At 45.7% G+C, this 15,541-nt stretch overlaps 1 protein-coding gene across 1 annotated transcript in view; it reads right to left on the bottom strand.

Annotated features, from left to right (window-relative positions):
- The window catches only part of T265_06596 (hypothetical protein), a gene marked incomplete at both ends in the record, with an annotated part of 31,497 nt that extends 18,502 nt beyond the window's left edge, over positions 1-12,995 (bottom strand). Inside the window, 5 exons of the mRNA XM_009171899.1 lie at positions 3,844-4,041; positions 4,080-4,318; positions 4,532-4,723; positions 9,852-9,913; positions 12,902-12,995. Of these exons, the coding sequence (XP_009170163.1) occupies positions 3,844-4,041; positions 4,080-4,318; positions 4,532-4,723; positions 9,852-9,913; positions 12,902-12,995 (785 nt within the window). The remainder of the gene's footprint in view (positions 1-3,843; positions 4,042-4,079; positions 4,319-4,531; positions 4,724-9,851; positions 9,914-12,901) is intronic.
- Between the last annotated feature and the right edge of the window lie 2,546 nt (positions 12,996-15,541).

Raw genomic sequence — 15,541 nt, 5'->3', positions numbered from 1 at the left:
CTGTTTAAGTGTAAGTTAACAGTGCTGCTGATAAGTCGCTCGCGGTTGAACATGATACTCAGCTTCTAACTGGAGGGCCATGGATTGGAATGTCTTGTAGTATTCGTGAGGCGCGCACTATTAAGGATTTTGGTTTTTATCCTAAATGAGCTTCGCCGAATTTCAGTTGGAAATTCCCGAATCTCCTAACATAGACCAGTAATCTACATAAAATGTCTAAGACAGAGGCTGTAGGTCAAGGCGTAGTGAAGAAAAACTCGCAAGCAACCGATTAGTCTGGCACATGTTTTGAACACAACTGCGTCCAGTCGAGCTTGATTCATGTGCATGGTGGAAAATCTCCAAATAAAAGAAACAGTTCACAAAAAGATGTATTCTAACCTTTTGGGCACAGTAAAAAACTTTGGGAATGAGGAAACCGATAACCTAACGCTGACTACAAAAAACAACTCCAGTAAACAGACATAGGAGTACAGAAGAGGTGGGATCACTTAGAGGCATGCTAGTCAAAGTATTGTTCTCGTTAAAGAGAAGAGGTCTAGTTCCTCACTGAATCATTCTGGTTCTTCCTTACTCAATCCACACAGAAAGCTGGCGATGGACTCTGAAAGTCACTGTTCACAATTAGACGGCCCGTGCAGATTCTGCGGAATAGATGAAATCGCGACTGATGCTTTCGTCGTTCGAGTGAGCCACCCATCAGTCTCCAGCTGAGTCACTAGGAAGACCGTCAGAACTCATGGGCTACAAATGCATATCGCTTTATGAAGCGAATGTATCGAATCGTAGACTGCATAACTCACCGGCCAATGATAGCAACAGCTAGCACGGCCTTCAATACAACGGATGATTTTTACCAGCTGGGACAATTACCAGACTGACCTAATCGAGTGTGTAGGTCATCAGGGCCGGGTAATGCCCACAGATCATCTGATGGTATGGCACATGTTTTGAACACAACTGGAACAAGTTGCGCTTGATTCATGTGCGTGCAGGCATGGGATAAGACTTACAAGAGGCCGGCCTCGACAAAGAAGAGCAGCAAGCGCGGATGACAGAATTCCTACATTTGGAATAGACTGATGGTAAACATGTACCGAAAAGGAGGTTGTCAAACTCTGTCGAAGGTTATCTGTTCAAAGGGTTACAGGAAATGGGCCGGGCAACCGACTCTATCAACAGCAATAAAAAGGCTTTACTTAAGCCATTCTTAGGAAATAACTCGTCCTAAATTTGTATGTGATGGCTAAACTTGTACCACCTCCTCTCAGCAGTTCATATCAACCTTGAGCAACGTTCGAAGACTGCTACATTTCCCGTTACTTCGGATCAATTTTGAACCGAGAGAAACAACACCATTATCTACTTACGCCCCTCCCCCAGAAATTCAAGCTCCATTAAGGATTCGTTCACTCGGTTTATCGATTATCCACATCAGAGCAAAACTGGTCTCATGTGCGTTCACCTCATCCTACAGGCATATAGTAAATAATATCCTCCAAACAGAAAAAACACCGAAATACGACGTGTGAGGTGGATGCTAGCCGATTATTCACAAGTAAAGTATTTTCGCACAGTTCAACCAAATCATAGGGCTGAAATAGCTTCGTATTCATTTTAACATGAAGACTCCCTGATAGTTACTACATCGCCCATGGGAGTCGCACAGTCAAAACTGGGTTCGCATTGAACTGAATGCAAGTCACGAGATGAATTCATGAAAAAAAACAATCTGCCGAAATATTCCAGAAAACCAGTGAGTGGTTGTGTAATAATGTGGTCTAGAAACGAGTTCTTTGCAACTGATGCGTGAGCTACTGGCCTTACTGTATTTCCTAAAATAAACGATTCAGACATTTTCATCGCTTGTTCCCTTGTTCCAAATACTGAACTAATGGTACTCATTCGATTTCACTGATTCCGATTTTCCTATTTCTGATCCTGACGCCGGTCGATATTAATTGATACACTATGGGCGTCGACGTAGCCATGCCGTTCTACGATGATCCCTGTGTTCCAGAAGTACCAGTACCTATCTACAATTTGACAGTGTCAGTGTCAGGAAACTGTTGCCTTCATCTTAAATAAATGGTCGAGCTATTCGGTATTTTTGTGATATGAAGATGTAGACTTGCGTGTGTCTGTGAGTCATATAATCGAACTATGATCGAACTATTTGCTGTGATTCCGTTCTGCATACGTTCATTCCAATCCAAATTCTATTTTCATTTTAGGCGTTAGGTATAATGGACAATGTCTCTTCACACTAAATTAATAGAACAAGCTATGGAGATGGCGGGATAGGCGTTCTATTCAATATAAGACCAGTAACATGTGTAGGTGGGGCGAGATGGTTCAAGTGGTTGGAGCGCGAATTTACTGACCGGAAGGTCTGTGGTTCGAACCCGACTTCTGCCTCTCGACTTCCCCTGTCTAGACTTGGGCAACCTGGCAGTATCCCAGCCCTCGTGCTTCCTTCGGGTGGTGTGGCAGCTGGGCAACGGAAGGGTGTTACAGCTGAATGATATATATATATATATATATATATATATACCATGTGTAGGTGAGGGAAGTATGTTGGTGGTACACACAGGTGATAGGTTACATGCTGTTGTGTCGGGAATAAGGACGGGATTATCACTGCGACATTTTTCACAAAACTCAGAATATGTGTTTAGATTACTAAAGTGTTGGATTTCCACTTGTTTAATGAAAGCCTTCTGTTGGAATTCCGGCTACGAGATACGTCAAACGCCATCGGCAGTGAAACACTCCTGTTCCCATTTAGCGTTGCAGCCATGATGATGGCGATGGTGGACCTCGTTTTTTGTAGCTACTGGCAAGTAAGTAGGCAAAGGTTGCAGCCAAAACAGTTACATTCGTTACCGTACATTTACTCCCAGATCAGTGGTCAGAATGTTTTGAAACTGTGAGACTCGATGGAGCACACGACGCTGCTCTGGAAAAGTGATTCGATAGATGCGATTGTCATAACGAATTTCTGTATTTCAGAATTGGCCCGAAATACCGGGAAAAACAAATTTCTTCCAGGCACTTCAGGCTGACTAAGTTGCTCGATTATCGTTTCACAAACTTATGATTGGAATAAAAGAACAGTGAATCGAATTTCAGCCACATCAAACTCCAAAACTCATGAAGAAATGACCCGAATTCCAAGCTAAGTGTGAACCGATACTTGCAAAACGGTAGGCATTCTCTCAGTGGAACCAGTAAAGCCTGACACAATCGAATTGGCTTCTGGGACATACGACACTAGCAATGTCAGTTGGCACTTCACTTTTCAAAAACCATGACACAACTGGTGCACGGAAGTACACTATGATCACAAACAGCGGTGATTTTTGCTGCACTGCTTACGCCGGTGAAGCAAGTCCAGCCCTCATTCTGACTGTGAGGTTCGTTTGCCTCTCCTTAAAACAAAAGTTGATCAATCCTTATTCAAAGGTCAGACTAATATTAGAGAGACGTATAGCACGCAGTGGTTACCACACAGGCGTCCGTTTTATGGGAAACATCAAGCGAAAATCAGCCTATTTGTTGGGCTGAGGCCCCAGCACCCCAAGATAATGGGCCCGGCAAATCATCCAATCAAGCGTGCTCAGAGCTGAAGTGTACCTACTCAAAATAACCCTATTAAATAAACGATGGGAGGACGAGAAAACCTGTTTATCAGTGAATTTCCGGAGCATTTCATGCGCCGGATGTCAAGTCCACGCTCACCAGACTGCCGGATAACGAAAAGGCTCAGTTCTACCCACAGAAATACGAATTTTTCGAGATGAGTTAAAGTAATATACTGAAAAGCGTATAGAAAAAACTCACTTAGAATAGCCTGCCTCGTATAGAAACTGTGGGACCTGCGTGGTTTTCCCGCAACCAGTGGCTCCACATATGATGATGCAATCATTTTGACTAATGGCCTCCATGATGGTTGCTTCATCCGCTATTATCGGTAGGGTTAACCGCGCAGCAACCACATCAGGTGTCCTTGAAACCAGAACGTAGCGAGCAGGCTTCGGACTAGAGCAACATCAAGTACGAAACCACAAAACGCTTACGTTTCTTGAGGAGCCTCTGTCGGAACTGGTGGCTCTGGCGTGGTTTTCAGGCACGACTGTTCGGCGACAGGCCCAGTGAGAACCGCTGGCGATGACGCTGTTTCCTGAGATACCGAAGGCAAAGAAACGTCCATTTTTCCAGAATGATTGGACTCTTCATCTGTGCTATAATCATCCGTACTTCGAGATTCATCCGATACCGGTGTTGGTATGCCTTTCCATGACTTACCTTTCTTGAACTGACTTGAACTGTGTAGAACATTAGTGAAAAGCGTCAACGATTACTTTTCACTCTTCCGTTTTGCCACCTTCCGCGTTCTTTGGAACAGTGGAAGGACCGAAACTTTCGATTCTGTTGCTGCAGGAGATTGCGCGTTGTTCAGGTTCTCAAGTTCCTTCCACAACTCCCCTCTCTAAACACCACAAGCTAGAATCACGAAGGGGTAACTCACAGACAGCTTCTTTTGTTTCTGAGCTAATTTCCGTTCCAACTCTTTGCGCTTTTTCTTTGAAAGAATTTGAGACTGAACTTCATCTCGACGCTTCAAACTTTTAACTTTGCTATCACTCTCCTTATTCAATTTGGCAGGGAGTACCAATGGATTGGAAGGGTCGTATTGCGTTGGGTCGTAACTGAACTCGATCTATGAGTAATAAAGTTGACCCATAAGAAGAAAAAACTGCTGTACCAAGTTCGGCTTGGACGACTCCATCAAAGTGCTGGCGGAAAACAAATCTGAAAGCAAAATATTGACATTTAAGCGAGTGTTACAGAGGCTGCAGAGATGACTGGTGGATGATCATATATGAATTTATTAAAGCTTGCGAGTACCCAGGCCGTGTAAAACCGAATACGCGGTGCGATGCCCCGCAAGTTGGTCGGTTGTCGTTGCAGTTAAGCTCTAGATAGACCGAAGGCTAGCTACCGCTCCATAGGCTTGTGATTTTGACTGCTCAATGTGACTGCATTTTAGCTCTTGCGCTTTCTCCAGGTTACATGGCAGTGGCGCATCAAGAAAAGAACCATTCTAGTCTGTGGCAAACTTTCGCCTGAGTGCGCCTTTTTGATTAGCGTTGGAGAAGGCTGTCACCCTTCCTTTTATGTTCGTTAGTCCAATTCTAGACCTGTTTGTAGCATCTCTGGAGTCGAAGCATTCCGGGGGAGGACGTCCGTATACATATGGTGAGATGGCAGTGGCTCTGGAAAGTAGATTTCTGTCACGCTAATCTTGATGGTCCTGCAGCTAAGCTGTTGATCCCCCACTTCACGACCCATTAAACAAATATTACGATTGCGCCGACTGGCTCATAATAGTAACAATAGTGAAAATAATAACTGATAAACATTTCAGCTGCAGTGCCCCTCCCGCGTATAGCTACCATGTAACACGATGGAAGCATAAGAGCCTAGATGCTGATAGGCTGCCTAAGCCTAGACAGGAAGAATCGGAAAGCCAGACGTTCCGATCAGCGGTTTGGCACCTTAAGCACTGAACTATCTCAAACACAATGGGTAGCTGCCACGCCTTTCCTATCTTCGGCGAGCGAAACTGTAGTGGCTGGAACCGCTGAACCTTGAAGTGAGCCGTCTTCACGTAGAGCAACATTCCCCTGCGATCCGCGCGACATCTCATACTCCAAAATATGGACCTACCATCTTTTATTTCGACCATGCTTTAACTGCTGCACAAATATCCGAGAAGCAGGATTCTAAAACACGCACCTATTCGTTCACTTTCAGTCTGATGTAAGCCACAGTGTTTCCTTTGGCTATTGTCGGAGTGGTTGGTGGAGCAGTCTGACGGCTGATTGCACAAAACCTTCCGATCGTGAAGCAACTGTACCCAGAATAATTTAGTTTACGGAGCCGACTTCTACACTTTCACTCGCTCCAGCAGTGTCCTATTAAGTCGTATGGAAGACGGTTTTTCATTTGATTTCTAGAATTACTGGGACTCATATAAACGGTTCACTGATCTAGAAAAGTACCGATCAAGGTTCGAGGGATCAAGCTTCAACAGGGTTTTGAGGAGCAGTCTAGTACTGTCTAGTTTTTCCAACATTTCTCCAGAAACTCTATTTCACTTTGGATAGTTGTCTGGGAGGTTCCAGAATATTAAATAAGACAGCCACATCACACGTGCTGAGATTGCGCAGACCGGACTACGCTGTTTAGTAGTACTCCACAACCAGAACGGAAGGCGACGGAGCTGACAGGGTACCTCGTACCTGTTCTCCACTTCTGGCTGACTAAATAGAAACACTCGATAACTGCGATTAGTGATTACACCTGCGTTGAGTTCGATAATGACACTGCTGAGAGCTGCCTCCATAACCAAAGGGATCTATAAACGAAACCGAATCAAGACCGAACTGAAACGAACTAACGCCCTGTATACAATCACTTAACACAGTTCCCCTTCCTTAAAAATTATTTCAGACAGAGGTTTAGCTTGAAGTCAAATAACGCAAGAATCGATTACGCTTAGTTCACAGATTCACAGATTGATACACAAGATTGAGGCATTCACCCTTGATTCCCAGGACGGGTTTATTCTTGTTGTTTAGCCGCTCTGAAAGGCATAAGCAGAAAAAGAGTGTAGCACTGCCCTTAAAGTTCTTAGTGTGGGGCAGTAATCCTCCCAGTGCGAAGACTCGACTAAAAACGTCTAAAAGTGATTTTAATTGGGTATAGATGCAGCCTGAACAACCTTTAGAGGTAGGTTATTCCGCGCACGAACTATCGAAATGAGAAAAATTGCTGCCTGATAAAGGTGTCTGCTCTGAGCCTGAAATTCTTATCATGTCACCGTTGTGTGTCAGTTGGGTCAACAGTGAAAAACCTGTTGGCCAAACCTTGTTCATACAGGGCATAAGTAAGCATTAGGTTGCCTCGGAGGCAACTTCACTCCAGAAGGAAGAAGTCGAGCACCGTGAGATGCGTTTCATAGTTCGCGTATTTAAGGCCGGTAACCATTTTAGTAGCAGCTTGTTGGATACGACCAACCAGGGTTACGTGTTTCGTGCGTCTGAGTAGACAACTTGGCTGGCATATTCAAGGAGCGGTCTGACGCAGCCCCCATCCAGCGTTTGGAGGTTCATGCGAGTAATACGAGAGAAGCCTCACTGAATCATTCGTCGAACGGCAAACACCTTTTGAGCCAACTTTTCGTGGTGCAGTGGGAAGGACATGTTTGAAGACAGCCAGATATCTAAATCATTTTCAATATCTATCCTCGCTTCCACTCAGCACAGAGCTGAGAGCAATCGATTCTGCTAGGCAGACGGTCTTCTAGCATGCGGAGTACGTGTCTCAACCGGCGTAGCCTATGAAGCTCGAGTAATTCGTCTACCACGGGAGAGTTCCTTCTCCCCGAGACCATTTGGCGTATCTAAGCAGTGCTAATTCGATGTTCCCACCAGACTTGGTCAGTGCTTCGAAGGCACCGGTGGGTAAACACCGACATCTTTTGTATGTCTCCTGCGCGTAGAGGCCACATCTCTGATCGGGAAAGCAGTATGATCGTATCGACGCAGTGTGACCTCTTCCCTTGACGGACGAACAGACGTCACATCAGTGCCATAGGTGTCGGAGCTTGTCAAAAGCTGCCCTGACGTTTCCGATCTGAGAAGTAATCCCGTTTCCAGCCAGTTAACCGGAGCCTATACAACTGTCCAAGTGAACAGATTTATCTACCACGTCGATTGGCTGGCCTGCAAGTGTGAGGTTTGGGTCTGATCCAACCCATCTTGTAGCGGCACTTTACAGTTTACAGGTGTGAAGCGCATGCGAAACCGTGCGGCAGAGTTATGTAGTTTATTTGAAATCGTTTGCATTTAGGAAGGATCTGAACCAAGAAGAGGAATATCGTCTGAATACTTGTCATGAATATTCTTTGTGCTCACATTATCGTTTTGTATTATCCATGCTTTCGCCTTCATTTTCAGCTTATATACGTCTATTCTTAGACAAGTAAAGTGCTATTCATTCTACGCCATTCATTCTTGTTCTCGCACTCAATCAGAATCGATATTCTATTCGCAACAATCTACTTGTCTAAGAATACAATGGAATCGTCGCTGCGACCCAAGTGTTTCGACGCAGATCCTAATTCTCCAGACGCAACAACGCGTTAGAATCATTGGTTCCGAACCTTTCTAAACGTTTCTGGGCACTGTCGAATCGCCCAATCTAAATAAACTCGAAACTCTGATCCATTTTGTGGATGCACCTGTATACGTTTATATCGCTGACTGTCCAGATTACGAATCAGCTATCAGTGCACTTGAAAAGTTGTACGTTCGTCCAAAGAATATAATTTATGCTCGCCATCTTCTACAAACTTGCAAACAAGACACCAGTCAAGATGTTGATCAGTTTGTTCAGAGGCTTAAATCCTTGGCCAAAATTGTGATTTCAAGGCGGTGTCCGCCATTGACCATCAAAGCGAAAGTGTACGCGATGCTCTAATCAACGGACTTCAGTCTACTACCATCAGAGAACGACTTCTAGCTCAAAACGAACTCACTCTCGATGAAGCTCATGAATTGGCCAGGTCATTAGAATTGGCCCACAAACAAGCTCAGTCATACTCACATAACCAGGCGATATCATTTTCTGCGGCTGCAGCACCTTTACAGACATCTACAGTTATCCCTTCACACTCAAACTCCCCTGATTCTACACCCTATCTCTCGTCAATCAGTTCTCAGATATGTTACTTTTGTGGTCGTTCCAGACATCCACGGTCAAAGTGCCCCGCAAGAGAAGCAGTTTGTAAATCATGTGGCAAAACAGGCCATTTTCAGCGTGTTTGTCGATCCAAATCTGTAAAGTGTCACTCAAATTGCACAACGGATTCGGCCTTATCTTCCCTGTTGACTGCTGCGGCCCCGAACTGCTTGTCTCGCACGGTGACCAGCATAAAGGTGAACGGGATATCGCTTCAGGCCCTCATAGACACAGGAAGTTCGAGCAGTTACATATCTCCTTTGGTGGTTGGTAAACATGGCTGGAAGGTATATGCTAACAATTCTGTGATTACCATGGCATCTACCTCTCTGACGTGTTCAACTAGAGGCTACTGCTACGCATCCATCGATTACAGGGGCACCGTTTACAAAAAGATCAAACTATTGGTATTACCCAATCTATGTGCTGACCTGCTGCTAGGCCATGACTTCCTTGGTCTACATAACAAAGTTGAAATCACATTCGGTGGGGACCGAGGTCCATTCACCCTCTGCGGTCTACCTGCTGCTGCGGTCGAGTCACCTCCTCTTTTTGCTAACCTCTCACCCGACTGCAAGCCTGTTGCTACAAAATCGCGACGTTATAATCCGGACGATGAACAATTTATCCGCTGTGAAGTTAATCGACTATTGGATGAAGGTATAATCGAACCTTCGAGTTCTCCATGGAGGGCTCAAGTACTGGTCACGAAAAATTCAAACCACAAAAGACGCATGGTAGTGGACTACAGTCAAACCATTAATCGGTTCACATACCTAGACGCGTATCCGTTACCGCGACTGGATAAAATGATCGAAGAAATTTCCCGTCATACTGTCTTTAGCACCTTAGACCTATTGAGTGCTTACCATCAAGTTCCAATCAGTGAGCAAGATAAACCGTATACGGCTTTTGAAGCATGCGGAGAGCTGTTTCAGTTCCGTCGTATTCCTTTCGGTGTAACCAACGGAGTAGCATGTTTTCAACGTACTATTGACCAAATAATCAAGTCTGAGAACCTAAGTAGCACCTACGCTTACATCGACAACGTCACTATTTGTGGGACTACCCAAAGTGAGCATGACCAGAACCTCAAATCTTTCTTTGAAGTAATAAGAAAATATGGAATTACCCTTAACTGTAAGAAAAGCATCATAGCAGCCAAACAAATACGCCTTCTGGGCTACGAAGTCTCTAAAGGAATTATCAAACCAGATCCTGAACGAATGAAACCTATTCGTGAACTCCCTCATCCACATGACGCTAAATCCCAACAACGTGTTGTTGGTATGTTTGCTTATTATTCGCAATGGATACCATGCTTCTCTGACAAAATCAGTGTGCTTGTCAGAAATAAGACTTTCCCCTTACCGGAGCGTGTGCAACAGTCTTTCAAAAATTTAAAGAAGGAGTTAGAGAACGCCATGGTTGTGACAGTCGACTACAACGCACCATTGGTTGTCGAGACTGACGCCTCAGACATAGCCATTGCTGCATCTCTGACTCAGAACGGCCAACCGGTGGCCTTCTTTTCTAGAACACTGACACCGAGCGAAAAGAATCACTCTGCTATTGAGAAGGAGGCATACGCCATCGTTGAATCTATCCGTAAATGGAAGCATTATCTCTTCGGGAAGCACTTCAAGCTTATCACTGACCAGCGGTCAGTTTCCTTTATGTATGGTTCGTCGCAGAAAAGTAAGATAAAAAATGATAAAATTCAGCGATGGAAAATGGAACTTTCCGCTTTTAGCTACGATGTGAGCTACAGACCTGGAAAAGACAATCTGGTTGCTGACACCTTATCGCGTAACCTATGCGCCAATGTGATCGGCAATGATAAATTAAAAGAAATTCACGATTCCTTGTGCCATCCTGGAATCACTCGAATGCACCACTTTGTTCTTTCCAAAAACCTGCCGTTCTCTCTCCAAGATGTCAAGGACATCACCACAAAGTGTACGGTTTGCGCCGCCATCAAACCGCAGTTTTACAAACCACCCCCCGCTACGCTCATCAAAGCGACCCAACCATTTGAACGAATTAGCATCGATTTTAAAGGACCTCTACCTTCTGTTACTCGAAACCGGTATCTCCTTACCATCGTTGACGAGTTTTCTCGTTTTCCGTTTGCCTTTCCCTGCGTAGATACATGTGCGTCTACAGTTATTAAATGTCTGTGTGAGTTATTCTCTTTGTTTGGCATGCCTGCATATGTACATTCGGATCGTGGCTCGTCATTCATATCTGACGAACTGTCCACATTCCTACATGACAGGGGAGTTTGCACCAGCCGAACAACTTCTTATAATCCCCAGGGGAACGGGCAAGTCGAACGCCTCAACGGAACACTCTGGAACGCAATCCAGCTTAGACTCAAGACGAAAGGCCTCCAAATCTGTCACTGGGAGTCGGCTCTACCGGATGCCCTCCACTCTATACGGTCCCTTCTCTGCGTCTCCACGAATGTTACTCCACATGAACGGATATTCCGGTTTGAACGCCGGTCATCCTGTGGTTTATCTATACCGACTTGGCTCACTGTTCCAGGACCTGTTTTACTGAGGAGATTTGACCGTGCCTCAAAGTATGAGCCCGTCGTTGAGGAAGTCCAATTAATAAATAGCAATCCACATTACGCCCGTGTTCGTTTTCCCGGCGGGAAAGAAAGCACTGTATCCGTCCGCCATCTCGCTCCTTGTGGTGATCACACACATGTCAACGATCCCACGCGTACCTCACCCAATGAAGACAATGGTGTTCATGCACCCCCTCTATCTGACTTGCACACGCCTCCGCTCAATAACATTGGAGATGATATTGATCGTACTTCAGTCTCACCCCCGTGCCCCGGCAATGCACCTGCATCTCCAGATACATATGACCCTAGCATCTCTGATTTAGCCAGGCTCCAGCAGCGTACACGGCCCTACGTTTTAAGAAATCGAGAAGCCTAACCACACTCATTATTACTCATTAGATTTTTACAATCATTCATCCAATACCTGTACCCAATTTATCCCTCTACACACAATCCAACGGACAGGGTGAATGTCATGAATATTCTTTGTGCTCACATTATCGTTTTGTATTAACCATGCTTTCGCGTTCATTTTCAGCTTATGTACCTCTATTCTTAGACAAGTAAAGCGCTATTCATTCTACGCCATTCATTCTTGTTCTCGCGCTCAATCAGAATCGATATTCTATTCGTAGCAATACTGAATGTCTGTGAGGGAACATCCCGGGAGCATTTCGACTCCCGAGGTTTCAGGGACCGGCGGAGAAATTTCGGACAGCACATCAGTAGGAAAGTTGAAGAAGAAGACGGAAGAATCACAGCATTGTCTTACACCGATGGGAGTGGTAAACTCAGGAGAAAGCTTGCAGTATACTCGCACGCGCCCACAAGAGTTCACATTCAGTGCCCTCATAAGGGAAAGAGATTTGGAAGGGACACCTTGATCGCCAAACACTGCAAAAGCTGCTAACAATCAAAAGACTCAAAAGCAGCTTTCAAATCCAGAAAAAACTACCGTGGTACGTCTGAAGAGGTGGGGTTGTTGAAGAATTTGTCTCAAGGTAAATATATGGTTGATGAATTCTCGACCAGCGCGAAACCCATGTTGATTTGCACGAATCTGTCTCTCCCTATAATCCATCGACCTGCGCAAAACAATACCAGAGGGCACGTTAGATTAGATGTGAACCAGGTTCATACCACGATGGTTTTCACACGACGTTCTTGTTCCCTTTTCGAAAACTGGGATGATGGGCGAGGAACTCCATTCGGCTGATATTCTGTTTTCGTTCCAAATCTTCTTCAGTATGGTTGTCAGAATGTCCAGCAGGACCTCGTCACCTTTTTGAAGAGTGTGGGGTATAGACTATCCGGACCAGGTGCCTTGTCGCGCTGGGTTTCAGTTGCTGATGGCGGGTCGGTGTCAAAGTTCCATTCAGACCCGCTTGGTTCTTCCAGTGGTTGTGTTGAAGGAGACCAATTGAACTTATTGGAAATGCTCAGCCCACCGCTCAACACGGCGATTGAGGGAGTGAGCTGCTGTTCCGTCTTTTTCGCATATTGTCTCACTGACACCTGCCTTCTTTTGACCCGTTGATCGGATCAGTTGAAACAGGGCGCGGCTTTTGCCTGCAGTGAAAGCCTTCTCCATCTCCTGGGCCATCGAAATCTACCAGCGTTCTCTGTCATTCTTCAAGCTTCTGATTATCCGGGGTTTGAGGGATCTGTGTGCGCCACCATGGTATCTAGTTGCTGGTATGGCCTTTCAGGCAGCAGTACGATCTGCTGATCACGAAGATATCCAGTGTTCATTTAGTCGAGTCGGATGGGCTGGACAAACAGTTCTGAAAGCTGACAGTATTGCTTCTCTAACTCGCCTCCATTCAACTTCCAAGCAATCTTCGTCGTCCACATGACTGCGTTTCCAGTAGCTTTCTAACCAGATCAGCTCGATACCCTTCAGTTACTGAAACTTGTCGAAGTTGAACGGAGTTGCTCTCTTTCTGCACGCGAATTGCTAAACAAGTCCGCACAGTTGCGTGGTCAGAGTCAAGTGGCGTACCCCAGAAGGGAAGACAGTCCTTAATAGAGGCTTTTTATCGGTAACTGATAGCCGCATGGTCCGAGTCCACGACTGTCGTGTGGTAGGTAGCCTACAAGCAATTCGATGTATGCGTTTGTACTGGAAGTTCATACTGGCCAGGAACAGACGATGATCTGCACACAACTGAAGCCGCTCTCCATCATCCGTACGCTCAGCACCGGCTCTAAATCGACCACCTCGAGCTTCTGACCAAAAAGTCTGACCCCGAAGAGAGTGGAAGGATGTAGGGCTTTGTTCGCGAACCGTGACCGTAGTCCCTGACTCAAAAGTATGAACCTTTCCGGAGGAAATGACTCAATAGTCTTACCCACTTGGCTGCAAGGGGCGGCCTGTCTCGAAGGCGCAGAGGATAATGCCTTACTGTCTTACTCCTGGTGCGGTTGCGCACAAGTGCCTTTTAAGCAGTACCGGGGTCTTTGGTCTTTCATAGTTAAGGTTTGCTCGACTAGGTTGAAACGTAGATAACAGTAGCCTGAAATGATCTGACCCATGACTGAACGTGTGTGAACTGCGGAAATGGATCCGAATTTGAGAGAAGTTTTAACGTACAATGTTATGTTATATTGGAAAACTGAACGATACGCGTTAACTCTGCAAGAATATTGATCATTGGAAGAATTCTCTCAAATTTTCACCATAAGTGAATGAAACGAGATTTGACTATACCGTGCTATGCATGTCCGCCACGCAAGATCGGTTTAGGAGGAACCCGTGTTGCACAGTGTATACGAAGTGGTTAGCAGTGAGGTGATCTAATATAGCCCGCTTCAGAAGGCGTTCCACCACCTTGCACGGTACGCTGAAAAGGCTGAGGCCGAAGCTTTCGGGAGATATTCGATCACCAGTTTTGTAGACTGGCGTGATAATCGCTTGCTCCCAAGCAGAGGGGAGGTTGCCCTCGTCGAGTGACTAACGGAACACCAGATGGAAATGCCTTGCCGGAATTCTTGGATAAACCTCGTCTAGCCCCAACGCGCGGAGGAGATCTGTCTTGTGGAATATTGTCCTCCTCGGTGAAAACGAAGTTGGTTGGAGGCCGTCCGTAGCTACGTCTTGACAGGATTTGGTGACGAGGCCACCGAGGAAGAATACAGGCCTGACTGTGAGCCCCAATTCACACAAAATGGTTTCCGCAAGCATATCCAGATATCGGGATAACTAAACACGAAAAAGTGAGATTGGTGGCTCCCTTTTTCGGAAAGGTTACTCAAATGAATCAGAGAAGATCCAGCGTATTCGACAGATGATTAACGGCGAACACTAAATCTACGGGTTGGTAGGAAATCTACCGACGTTTTACTGCAAACTACAAGATAGACTGTCAACTAAATAAAACGCGGCGACTCACCGATGACGATCAGCGGATGCTTAAAAGTGGATAGTACCAGAATACGCCTCCAAAAACTGGATGAGTGTAGTATACGGTGTTTGTCAGTTTGATTGAATTATACGTAAGTATCGGAGATGCACAACCTTGCTTACTGGGTTTTGGCTCATCAGCTTTATTTCTGTTATCTATCCACAGAAATTGTCGTGAACACCTGCCTTCGGGGAATCACTGTCCTCCGATGCTTCCATAGCGTGCATATAACAATGAGTAACCCGTATGATGTGCATTGGGGTACTGTTAGGAGGGAACTCTCATCCGCGTGCATTCACGCCACCAGAGTCAGAGTCTTGCGGTCTGGATCGGGTTGCCAGTGTATAAAGACCATGGAGGCCTTATGCTTGGATGGTATAAAAGCCGGTACGGAGCTACAAATGATCACTCCTCGCTTGTTCCGCTTGCGGCCAGGGGACCCAGGCCATGCTAAACGCGAACAGTACTGTACCAACAACGATACGGCCACACCTCCTCGGCACGTGAAAAAATTAAGAACGCGCGCCAAGGTCATTTATTCAATTCAGTTCAATGGTGACACGGCTGTTCACGGGTTCACGGGTTCACGGATTGTACACAGGATCGAGGCTATCGCCCAATCTTCCCGGGTCGCTGTTGTTCTTTTCGGTCAGTGGCTGTCGTTCGCCTGAAAGGCACAAGTGAAAAAGGGTGTAGTACTGCTCTTTATGTTCTCATCGCGGGGCAGTATGCTTGTCAGCGCGAG

This window comes from Opisthorchis viverrini, assembly GCF_000715545.1.
Source record: "Opisthorchis viverrini unplaced genomic scaffold opera_v5_138, whole genome shotgun sequence".
NCBI lineage: Eukaryota > Metazoa > Platyhelminthes > Trematoda > Opisthorchiida > Opisthorchiidae > Opisthorchis > Opisthorchis viverrini.
Note: the sequence above shows the minus strand (reverse complement) of the source record. Positions and strands in the feature narration are given on the sequence as shown.